At 37.9% G+C, this 13,032-nt stretch overlaps 1 protein-coding gene across 6 annotated transcripts in view; it reads left to right on the top strand.

Annotated features, from left to right (window-relative positions):
* The first annotated feature begins 839 nt into the window (after nt 1-839).
* The window catches only part of LOC122362800 (rho GTPase-activating protein 42), an 81,133-nt gene continuing 68,940 nt past the window's right edge, over nt 840-13,032 (top strand). For 4 of the 6 annotated variants that reach the window (XM_043264375.1, XM_043264374.1, XM_043264372.1 and 1 more), the window contains exon 1: nt 841-1,164. In XM_043264375.1, coding sequence (XP_043120310.1) covers nt 1,011-1,164 — 154 coding nt within the window. In that variant the 5' untranslated portion in view covers nt 841-1,010. Of the gene's footprint in view, nt 1,165-13,032 lie in introns of all 6 variants that reach the window. The other 2 variants (XM_043264376.1, XM_043264373.1) reach the window with 1 other exon arrangement.

The raw sequence follows: 13,032 nt of genomic DNA, 5'->3' as shown, positions 1-13,032 counted from the left end.
CCTCTCTCTCAGGATGAAGCGAGTCACTGTTCTGTCGTGCACTTTGTTGAGTAAAACTGCTCTGATTGTTTGTTTTTACATGAGTCGGGCTGTAGATTCAGTGTCTGCACGTCCACACCGACAATCAACGTGCCCCTGGCCACCCCTTATGGACCCCCTTGATCGTAGTTATCCCAAAATCTCATCTCAATGCATTTAATGAAAGGCTATAATCATTAGTTTGTTTTTTTTTTTCGGTTCATCTAAACAGGTACTTCTGTGCATTTAGACTAATTCATGTAATTTAATGTCTTATAAATACTGCATTTTTTAAGGTTTGTATATTTTTTATGGACGTGTTAATGGTTTTAGATTTGCGTTTTAAAGGTGTCTTTAAACTTAGACATTGAGACTTGAGGTAAAAAAAAAAAACAACTTTTTAAGACTAGTCTAAAGAGTGTATGCAACCGGCCCCTGGTTTATTATTAAAATTATTTTAATTTAATATGATCCTACATTATAATTATTAGTATTATTATCATAATTCATGTATTTATTATTCAATTCCACTAGATAAAGTAAAACATATACATATATAATATACAAAAGTCATGTGTGTGTAAATGTAACATCTTTTATGTAAAATATATTACTCAGAACAGTACTAAATATACTTTACTCTATCTATCTATCTATCTATCTATCTATCTATCTATCTATCTATCTATCTATCTATCTATCTATCTATCTATCTATCTAATGATTGTGAAGCGCAAAACCGGGTTTACGGGTGTTTTTTCGTGCAACCAGCAGGAGTCCCATGATCTCAAGCTGGCCGCTGCAGAAGTTTGTCTTGATGAAAGTTCAGAGCGCGGAAGTGAAGAGAAACTTTCGCCCGAATCTCTGCGAGAGAGCGACACTTTCCGCGTTCGAGTGGGGGACAGGGATGATAACGATGACACGGATGGGCCAGCGTTTCTGAGGAAGTACCCGTTTGCTCTGTTTCGCGAGGCTTTATTTCAGGTCTGATTATGGGGTTGCCGACTCTAGAGTTCAGCGACTCTTTTGTGGACAGTCCGGACTTTAGAGAGAGACTCAAATGTCACGAGATAGAGCTGGATCGAACGAACACGTTCATCAAAGAGCTGATTAAAGATGGACACCAGCTGATCTGCGCGCTCAAGAGTGAGTACACGACGCATCAATAGTCACAATAACACCCGCATCTCTAATATCAGCTTTTATGTGGGCTGTAACTCAAAACCTAGTGCGTTATCTACTTAGAAAGCACGGTCACTATAGGCGCGAGAGCGCGTGGGGCGCTTAACAATGGTGTCTAGGTAGGCGTCTTAACTGGGTTTTGAGACACAGCCAACGTGATGAATAAGATACATCCGAGTCTGTTTATTCTCCCCTGTGATCACTAATAGTAATAATAAAACACGCAGAACTGTATGAGAAATATTACTCTTATTTCCATAAACAGATGTCCTATTTTTAAATCCAAAAAAGGGGCTCAAAATCACTGGTAGCGTTACTGTATCTAACAATTAACACAGCATGAAATGTAGCTGGTTTTAATCACATCAGACAAAATCACTTTAGCCTCACCTCACTGATCTTTCTCTGCTGTATCAAAAAAAAAAAAAAAAAGAGTAATTTAATTGAACAATGTGATGTTTTAAATATTTTAAAACACCATACTAACCCTGTCGCTGATTATTGTCCCTTCCATTTAAAATAAATGGAGAGAGAAAGACGGGTAAATCGTCACACATTATGAAACGATGCACAATTTTGTCAAGGTTTCTCAAGGTCAGCTGCATTCAACAAGGTTAGCAAACGCACAATTACCAATAAAACTTTATTCGTTAATTTACAAGAAATGTTATTTACAGTGCAACCTCGTTACTCAGTCAAGCATTTTGTCGAAACTGCTCTTAAACTTCATTTAAATGGAAACAGCACGTCTGAAATGGACAAACAAGATTACGTTTAATTTGCAGCCCACGTTTTTTTTTAAAGCGACATATTACATGCATTATAAATACGCTTGTCTAATGAGACAGGTTTTTTTTTTTTTTTTTTTGCTGGTTGGGTTTGGAGAGACGGAAAAGGAAGAAGATGCATTGTGAAATGTCAACATTTCTATTTCAGTTCGTGTTTGTGAGATAGCATCTTCTCAGAGTTCATCTGAAGTTCTAAATAGCGACCGGTTTAGCGATCAAGGTCACTGATACACCGAGACTGTCGCGATCCTCAGCGAGGTCTGTCGCCGTAGGCCTTTGGCGTATTAGCTGATTAGTGCGTTAGCGAAGTCTAATCACTGATTTTCCCGAAAAAAGAACCGTAACTGGGATAACGGCGGATTGAAGGCATTCACACACCAGCCACCAATTTGACAAACGTAAAACAAAATAAAAGGAACCGCAATGAGATCGTGCTGGTGTTTACAGTAAGTTCTCGAAATATGCGGCAGTGCTTGCTTTTTCAGGCAGCGTTCGCCCCGGCTGATGCACGCGTGAATGACGATGTACTGTACTGTTTGGAATGCTGGAATTGAGATTCGAGATAAATGTGGGTAAATACAGTTTAAACCCCCGCCCCCTCAAGGTTGCCCTCGGATTATCTGATTCTCATGCCGAGGCCGTGAAAATGCCGTGGCTTCTTTTTTGTGTGCCTGCGTGTGTAATTGAGGCTTTCAATATTACGCGGCACCGCTGACCTTCAGGCGTAGAAACAAAAGATAACTTGTTTTTGGCGAATGCCACGTTAGCTCTAAGATAACAGCCGGAAAACAACGGGAGAGCTGTTTAGTGCTGTCAATGGAACAATTCACTCAACAATGAAAATTCTTTCCCCCTTTCATCGCCCGTGTCTTTCAAAACTTGCGTGCTTCTTTTATTCGGCCGCTTCGTTAAAGGAATGGCTCACCTGATGATGAGAATAAAAACTTAAAACATACGAGATGAGCTTGTTTCTTCCTATGAACGGATTTGGAGAAATTTAGCGTATCATCACTTGCTCGCCAGTCAAAACAACTAATTAAAAATATTAACATAATGTACAAGTGATCCACTCTTCAATTAACGTCTTGGGAAGTAAAATGCTGCATGTTTATAAGAAATAAATCTGTCAAGATTTTAACTCCATTGCGTCTGACCAAAATGAGTCCATAAAGCCATAACAAAATGCTTCCTTTCGTGAAAAGTTCATCCCCTGTAACATCAGATTCTATTGACGTTTGTTTTGAATGGTTTTGGATCGTTCCGTCTTGTGAATGGCGCTGATCTGTTTATATTTCATAAGCCATAATTCACCTGCATGGAAAAGAGCAAATAACAATCCACCCTTTTGCGTTCCGTGGGAAAAAACGAAAGTCGTAAGGCTTCAGAAAAGCAAGAACGTGATTAAATTTCGGGTGAGTAATTCCTTTTAATTTACTTTGACGCAAATTATCATACGCTCGTGCCTCACGTCATGGCACACAGATAAGGCTAGCTTGCAGTTTAATACACGGACAAAAAAATAAAATAGTTTCAATAATCGTACAAAGACAAAAGGGTCCGTTTCAGATAGCTCCTGTGCGCTGCAGGTTTGTTGCTTTAACCTGGCTTTCTGCCCAGCAGGACACTTTTAAAACCACCATTTCTTTGTATCGTTCAGAAGCGCTTTTAAAAGAATTCTCTCCCTCCAAATGAACCCAAATGAGTAATACTGCGTCGTTCGCACCGATGTGTCACCGGGAGGCAGTGCAATTTTGTTCACTTCATTCAATGCTTCAATGGGGTGCATGTTTTTGGAAAGGTCACCTAATCCTGTGGTTAATGGCAGCACATAGTGACTCGGTTAGAATCTGGGGTGATAATTTCCGTTCGCTTATTCTTTATGTAATATCATTTTGCGCTTTGTGCTTCTTTATCATATTTTCCCCTTTTTGTTGCAGTATGACTCAAACAATTGTGGTTGTTTTTTTTGTTGTTGTTTTTTTTTCGCATGAAAATGACAATGTAATTGAAAAAATGCTTTTGTTACCTTCTAACCCTAAAAATATACATTTGCAAGTACTTTATGGGTAGAAATGTATATATATGTATATGGATTAAATGTATATGGATGTATTGATATAGTTACTTAATTGTCCATATATTTTTTACAATATACAAAAAAACCTGAATATATCCATATTGTTTTTTTGATTATTAAAAAGGCTATATGAAATATAACACACAGACTAGTTTAATCACAAAAATAAATTCCAGAAATGGTTAAAAGTATAATTCAAATGATGTAAAAGCACAGTAATAATACTTCTTTGATTTTTAAAATTGTTGGATTTCACAGATCGCTGGATGGATTTTGTGAATTTGTGGTCCGCCTTAGGGATAATTTCTTTTTTTATGAAAAGCATAATGAATTGTTAATTCGTAATGACTAAAACAACTGAAATTTGATTCATTTTAAAGTTTTAAAGCGACCTCATTCAAGATAATATAAACTGGCACCGGAAGTTACAGTAAAAGTGAAATGTCATAATTACAAATAAACATACAGTAGCTGCTCATTTTTTGGCCTTTCATAAATAAAATCAAAAGCATAACAGATGAATGAATTAATTAGATATTCATAATCGAAATCAGAATTTGTAAATGTCTCAAAAGTTGTTTACATGTAAATTATTAATTGCTTCAGATATGTTAATATTGTATGTTTTAGTGTCTATGCAAATGTAGGTACACATTTTACATAAAATGCATACAAATACTCATGAGATCGCTTCGTGGCTTAGGTTGAATAAATGAAATGAAATAAAATAAATGATAATACGTGGCAGGAATGTACATACTGAGTCACATTTGTGAGTCGGTAGAATGTTAACGCTGCTGTCCATACCTTTCACGTCCAAACCTGCAGTTAACTTGATTAATGCATGTTGTTCATAACCCAAACAAGACCGTTAAAGCTAGCCATCATACATTGCGGCTGATACGTAACAAAGCAGAGTTTTTCAGCCAGCAATGGAAGTTCGAAACGAACCGCGGCTCTTCTGCAAACATGATTAGTCCCATCTAATTTTGCAGCAGAGAGTCTGTCAAGGTAATTAAGGGGAGCTCAAGCTGAAGAGACTACTTACCGCCCTAATGGGTTAGAGGTGCTGCCTGATCAAAAGGCCCTTTGCCTTATGAATGTGATTAGTGATCTTCAGCACTGAGTAAGAAGGATGACAGGGTCGGATTTCTGTCCACATTAAAATAATGATGTCTGTGTAACTGCTATGCAATTGCTCCTCATCTCAGAGTGAAATATGTGGGAAAAAGCCTGAATTCGCACAGGCGGGCGATTTCGTTTCAATTTTGCGTTTTCGTCCTTCTTGCTGGTGCGCGATCTGTTGACCGGCGTGGGTTAAAGTCCTAGTTTAAATGGGATTTATAATCCCAGACTTTGAGGGACAATGTGCAAATGATATCGCTCAGAATGTACGTCGGTATGAAAGTCCGAGGTGCTTTATTTAAAACGAAAAACGCTTTTTGCTAACGTGCAGTGGTTATCTCTCCGTGTGCCGAGGTTGCCGACCCCTGCGGTAAAGGAATGCGAATGTCTAGGTTACTCGAGATTCATTTACAGCGTCTGCGAGATCGTCGATTACCATAAAAAATAATGTTTACTTGTCTTCAGAAAAATCGCTTTCGGTAATGCATGTACAGTGGAGATTATGGGTCGTGCCACTCCGAAGGCTTTGTACAACTCTGAAAAACGTATAAAGACTGCATTGCAACACGTTTTAGCAACGTTTTAGTCAGTCAGCCTTCCGAAGGTTTAAGGCACATGCTAAAATATCTGCACATTTAAAACGACTCATTAACGGTAATTACAGCTGTTAATAATAATAGCAAAGGGCGCACCTACAATTATGCTAATTTGATTAAATACTTTTTTTTAACGTGTTTTTACATAGCAGCTGATAACGTTATTGACTATATTGGTCTTAATGTTTTTGCACAGGCTGTACAACTGACAGTTTTGTACAAATAAAGCATCAGCTTTAGAATATGTAAAAGTATGTTGACTGAGGTTAAAAAAAGTGTCTCTTTTGGGACTGAAGGTACAATAATTTGCATGATAATAAACAGCTGACTGACTTTTCCAATTGTTGGCACAACATGGTAAGATTCAGATGGTAATTTGGGAGTCCACGTTAGAAATAATCTCCATGTGTATAGATATAATATGAATCATATTATATAAAATAGCGCATTAGTACTGTAAAGCTTTGTCAAACTATTATAGGATGTCCTTCGATGCTTTTATAATCATAACTTTTTATACACTATGGGAGATTTGAAAAGCACATTTTTCTTAAGGTGTTCGTTTAGACCTACTGCACCCTACCATCAAGTCCAAAAAGCAGAAATATAAATGTATAAAAGTACTTGCTTTAAATATACAAGTACAGAACTAAAGGTCAGAACTAAACGCTCATGATGTTAGCTCTGATTCACATCCCAGCGTACTACTTTTCTATTGTATTTATATGTAAAACACCGTTTTCTGCCTTCCATCTTTTCTGGTTCCCAATCGTGGTCCCGGCGAACCACTAACACTGGACATTTTTGATGCAATATCTGACGCATATTCGCATATTGCAACCCTGGAAATAAAATCACCATAGTACTTTTTAATTGCACTATAATATTAAATTGCGCTAATTTAGCATGATAGAAGATGATAGAAGTTCAGTAACTTTTTGGTGGTGGTTTGTCATTTAGCTTTTCTATAAAAATTGGAAAATAATTGTGATTATAAACAAAGCGCATCCATTAAAAATCCAATTTTATAAAAAATTTCTAAATATAATAAAAAATTGTTATTTTGTCATTTGTTACCGCAGTGTAAGAAACCTCATTTAGGAGCAACATTGCAGACATAAAAACGTGTTAAATTTACACCGCGGCATTAATAAGTGACATTCGTGCTCCCCGCGCTCTCGCAATGAACTAGCCACCGCCGCACTAAATTCGAAAGCATTTCTCTTCCTCTGTCCCTGCATTAGTAAGGTCTCTGTTTGGATTTCACCAGTCTTCTGGGAGTGGTGTGTGTTTATGCGAGTAAGTGCAATGCTCCAGGGGCTTTGCCACAGGAAATGCGCTGTAAACAATCTTGGGTAGGCTTGTCCTTTCCTCCCACACTGATAACTTTCCTCACTTGACAGTGCCGCAAGTGTGTGCCTGTGTTAGTTTGTATCAGTGGGACTCAGGATGCTGAGAGGCTAATTAATCTGAACAAAGATTGGTTTGTGGGGAGTTATTTACACAGTGAAAGGTTCTAATTCTTCAAGGCTCTGAGAACCAAGTTACACAGTTTCCACTGTGTTCGAAAATGTTTCGCTAGCCGTTCCGTCTATAACAACGTCAGCGTGGATACGGCTCTGACCTTTATAGATTCACTCCCGAGAGCTGCTGCCTGATATGACCTGGAGTCCTGGACGAGAGAGACACTTTTTATTGACTAAAACATAATTTAACATCTCTAGTGCTGCTAAATGAACATACTTAGACGGTAATACTGTATAACGTATTGGCTGCAGGTTTACTGTTATCTAAAGCACAAAAAAATGACACGGTTTTCAATTAAAAACTAAAAACCTACGTTTTGGCCATTTATTTACAAGACAACAGCTTTGTTGGAGCTTGAAAATGGAACCTTATGAAAAGGCAAACAATGCCGTTATCATACCGTAATCTATCAAAACACGAATTACACATGCGCATTACATATTTAGTCTAATACGAATATGACGAGGTGTATAGTGTTTCTTTACAAAATTACTGACTTGCACAATGCAGCTTTTTTACGCACATCGTTAAAAACCGATAAATGGCAACGTTGTCGACAAACGTTTTTCACATGGATGACAATAAGAAATTTTTCTCGAGCAGAAAATGCAACATATTAGAATGATTTTTAAATCATGTGACACTATAGACTGGAGTAATGATGCTAATAATTCAGCTCCCTTTCAGTCGGTCGCTCCGAGTCACGTCGGATGACCGACGAATTGGGATCTCGCTTCGAGAGACCCCAATCCGTCGGTCATCCGACGTGGACGTAATCTCCGTTCCCTTCTTCAGGGAACGAGGGTTATATACGTAACCGAGACGTTATGCATCACAGGAATGAAGTACCTCTTAAAGGAAGGAGTTCAAAATTTGGTCAATTACTCATCCTCAGGTAGTTCCAAATCTGTATAAATTTCCTTGTTCTATCAAAATCGCAAAGTAAGAGATTTTTTGGAAAAAGTTTGTAACAAGGCTGTTTTGGGTCACCATTGACCTCTGTGGTATTTTTTCCTACTATGAAAGTCAATGGTGACCCAAAACAGCCTGGTTGCAAACTGATTTCAAAATATCATAAAAAAGTGGGATTATTCTAAACTAACTTTTAAATGCCAATGTATATATAAAAAAACAATCAACAAGGGATACTAGAAAACCAAAAAATAGACAAATAAAAGCAATAACTTCCTGCCCCTCTGGCTAGTGCATATAGATGTGCATGCTGGATGCTGTCATTGTTGGCTTATGGGCACTCATTTAACTTATTGTGTATCAGAACTCCTTCCAGCAGACAGAAAAGCATATCTATTTACACAGTGTTCAGTGTTTAGCTACAGTATTGATATGTTGCTTGCAGAAATATGTTTGCAAAAAAAAAAAAAAACAGATCTTTGGCCTGCTGGTTTGACAACCTTGATCAAAGCCTTGTTTTATCCTTTGAGGTTTTATATCGGGGGAAAAAAATCTAAATCAAGGCTTTTTATATTTTTTGATCCATGTTCCTAGTTTGTGTATTATTCATCATGGCAACAGTTGTCTTTGTAATATTTTATCAAAATGTAATTATGTGCTCTGCCTTTGAAACTACTTTCCTTTTCAAATGACTAGGAATCACTTTTGCTTTTCAGTTACATTTTTCAAACACTTAGCTCCAATCTGGAATATAACGACCGCAGTTTATCTTGTTGAGCATCCTGGTTCCTTTTGAAATATATCACAATGTTGAAAGTAAAGTTTCAATGCACTAAGTAAAGATACGGCGAGTTACAGAAGTAAAAACTTCCTCTTCAGTCCAAACAAACCATTAACTGAAACTCGACTGAACTTCCGGAACTAGGTACGGTTATACATCGCTATATCTTGATTATTTTTCTGAAGATGCCATTGTTTCTATAGGTACTTTTTTTATATTTATGTATTCTTGAATTATTGTTATTATTAAAATGAAATGCATGGTGAAATCCATGTAAATTAAAAACAACAACAACAGAATTTGGGAAAAAATAAATTAGCATTGATACATTTAGGAATCTGTCGCACTGTAATTGCAAACCTTTCAAAGAGACTGTATTTGAATGATTGGTATATTGGACAAGATAGCAAAGTAAACCATTTCTCATTTCACATGCAAATTTAAATAAAAGCTTTTAAAGCATAGCCACAAAAACTGTATAATTCTAAGCCTCTGTGAAAGGAAAGATGGTTACGAAAATTCAATTCTTGCAAGAAATCCTAGTATTATCATGGGACCTCGACTAACGGTATCGCCCGATGACCTGTCTTTCATCCTACCGACTTGCGTTGTAAAACTCAAGCCAAGATCTGAAGATATACAGTACCGTATAATCGATCATTTATCCAGATGAGTTCTCAAAACTCCATTCGGCTAAGGCATATAACAATGATCTCTAAATAATCCCCGCAGATGTAAATACTTGAGGCTTTGTGCTAAACAGAAGCATTTCCATTCGCAGCAGAAAGGAGCAGTTTGCGCTAAACGATCTGCACTTTGATGCTAATTAAAAGTGACACTGTTTGCTGGAATCTAAACGAGATGCATTCGTTTGTTCTACTGGATGACTGCTTGGTTTTATTTATATAGTATATTTCAGACATTGTTTTGCTTTTTATGCATCTAGCGCATCAAAGCTGACACCTGGTTTTGTCATTCTGTCTTTCCTCTTGTAGACGTGGCATGATTACCATTCGAGATGCATGTCGCTTTGCTTTCGCCATAAGAGGCTTGTTTGTGCGACTTGTAAGAGTGAATCCACGCAGAATTAATGTATTTCCGAGGCCGCCGAGCCACCGTGAACAAAGTTGTCCGCGGTCTGTGTTTCTCGTGTCTGACGGCTGGTATTTCCATCTGAATGAGGCTGATAATGGAGGTCTTGTCTTGCTGCTGCAAGCCGTTTGAAAAGCAGAATTTTTATTTCTTCGGCTGGTTGTGTTTATCGTGTTACCTTAACCTTCCCTTAATGATGCAACTTTTTAACTTTCTTTGTAAGTTGATGAATGTGTCAGGATTTTACATACATTTTGGCGTGTTGAAGAACGGTGTCAGTGTGTTGACACCTCACTTCGGATTGCCAGAGATGTCTAATTAAGCCTGCCGCTGGAAATACTGACAGACTTTAGGTACTCGCTCACCCACGGGCAAAGAGAAATATAACCTTAAGGTTCATATCAGACATATTATACGTATGACATGTCAGAAAACTAGAACAGGGGGAAAATAGGGAATATGTGTTAGCTTAGTGTTCAGTAAGAGGTTACACTTTTCTCTTCTTTTTTTCAGAATATATAGGCCTCTACTGCTGCAAGAATGAAACTTAGGCCTACTATGTATGGACTTAAAAATATATATATATATATGCCATGGCAGAATGGAAAGTTTTTCATGCACATCACTATATCATATATATATATATATATATATATATATATCAACAACCAATATATATATATCAACAACCAATATATATATAAATTGGTTGTTGCTAATTTCCATTAACTTGCTGAAAATGTTCTCACCGTCAGGCCATCCATGAGCTTATTTCTTGATCAGGACAGATTTGGACCCTCTGCAGGGAATGGGTGCCGCCAGATTGAGAGTTCAGATGAGACAGCTTTTTCCGGAGGAAGCATTAGTATGGATTAAGTGATGGTGAAGGGCTTGTTACTTACAAGCAATTCATCTTGTAAATAGTAACTTGAGAGCTGTGGACATACTTGGGGATTATTGTGATGTTTTTTTTTTTCACTCTCATTCTGACGGCACCCATTCACTAGAGGATCAGCTGGTGAGCAAGCGACGTATTGCTAAATTTCTCCTAATCTGTCATCTACGTCCTGGATGTTCGTTTTTAGGTAAACCTTTCTTTTAGCAATCCGCATAATTGAAGTCGCCTTGAAAAAACGCGAACGTTTAACACAGGTGCCGTGAACTATATAAGCTCCGGGTGTCAAAATGGCGGCTCCAAGCTGCTCAAGATAGAGCTATTATTAAGCAATGGCCTTCCGTCGGGTCTTGAAGAAGTCATGTAAATCCAAAAGATCAAATATTTATTACCCCTCTCTGAATTTTTTTTCGAGTTTCAAGCACATGCGGTGTCGTTTAGGTTGAGAGAGAGAGAGCAGGCCTGAATGGGAGATCGGTACTGACTGGAGGAGGGCCAGGCCTGATTTCCTCCGACTGACACATGGGCACCCCCGCTGAGAGGCTGATGAGCGATTGTCATCGTTACCTGGAGCAAGACTCATCCACTTTCGATCCCCTCTGAGTGGAATCAAAGGACAGGGAACTCCTAAGGTTCGATGAGAGAACAATCCCTTGCTTCTTGTTAAGCTGGAGGTAGACGAGGGCCTCTTTGATGGGCCGCTCTCATGGCAAATCAGTATGGTCTTCTTGTCAAGAGCATCTGATTGGGTATCAGAGGAATACCGTCTTTCGGAGACGTTCCGTAATACATTACCTGTCAGCCTTCAAAAGAACGTTATAATTTGGTGGTTCTGTTTCATGACTTTTATATGAACCTCGAACAAGGGAATCGTTAATGGTCCCTTCACGTGTGTGACAAGTCTGGTACGAATAAATAAATGATGTAAGTGGTCCTGCTGGTGTCCGCGTTTATGAAAATACACAGTGGACGTTTTCCAAGAGCTGAGGAATTCGTCAGTTATTACAGCCGTATGGTTTGTTTTTTAGACAAGGTTGCGCTTTTGAAAGCGGCGTAATTGCTTTGTCTGCTTTGCAAACGGTTTTGACGTGTGAAGTCATTTCAGAAGTGCGTCCTACAAGCAGCACGGAGACTGTGCAGTGCAGAAAAAAGGCAAAAGGCAGTGCACTCTTTTTTTAATATTTTAAACGATTGAAAGTTTAATTAAGGAATTGTTGATTTAAATAATTTTCTGTGTTAAAATACTGCTTAGACGTTCCACAAATGCTGATTTTATGGGAGTAATAAATAGGATTAGTATTTTAAAATAAATTATTAGTTTATGTCTGTGTGTGTGTGTGTGTGTGTGTGTGTGTGTGTGTGTGTGTGTGTGTGTGTATATATATACATATACATATACATATTTTTTTTCTGACTGTAAAGCAATATTAAATATATTACATATATACTTTTAATATAGCAAAAACTCAAATGTTTTTTATCATTGCTATTTTTCAGCGATTCCACACTTGTTCCCAAGCTGTCCGTGGAGTGAACGGACTTGCTATTAAAGAGACACATTGTTTTCCATGAATGTATGCACACTCATGGTGACTGTGACTCCAGGGGCTGATCAAAATTCTGCCATTCACATAGATTTCCATGAAATTTCAATGACAACTGTTTATGACAGATACATGTCCATTATGAGTTCACCCTAGGCTGAGAGATTGCAGATTTTGCCCTTTTTTTTGGAAATATTTATTTATTTGCTTATTTGTTTGTCTCTCTGTGCTTCATGGATAATTAGATTCACTGTTATAAACTGCTGCCTTGAACTTGAAAACACAAGTACAGAAAGACGTGTCGATGTGCGATACCTGCGAAATGTTTTAGGCGCAGCTCATCTCATCCGGTATCAATCTCACTTCCTAGGTGTTTAATAAACGCAGCAATTTTACAACTTGTGCGCGCCATTCTACATGCGCCATCAATGCCCTTTAGACCTTTTTTTTGCAATGTGCATATGCTATTGATATACTGATGCAAAGGCCATGGAA

This window comes from Puntigrus tetrazona, chromosome 18, assembly GCF_018831695.1.
Source record: "Puntigrus tetrazona isolate hp1 chromosome 18, ASM1883169v1, whole genome shotgun sequence".
Lineage (NCBI taxonomy): Eukaryota > Metazoa > Chordata > Actinopteri > Cypriniformes > Cyprinidae > Puntigrus > Puntigrus tetrazona.
This window is presented reverse-complemented; position numbering and strand designations above follow the sequence as displayed.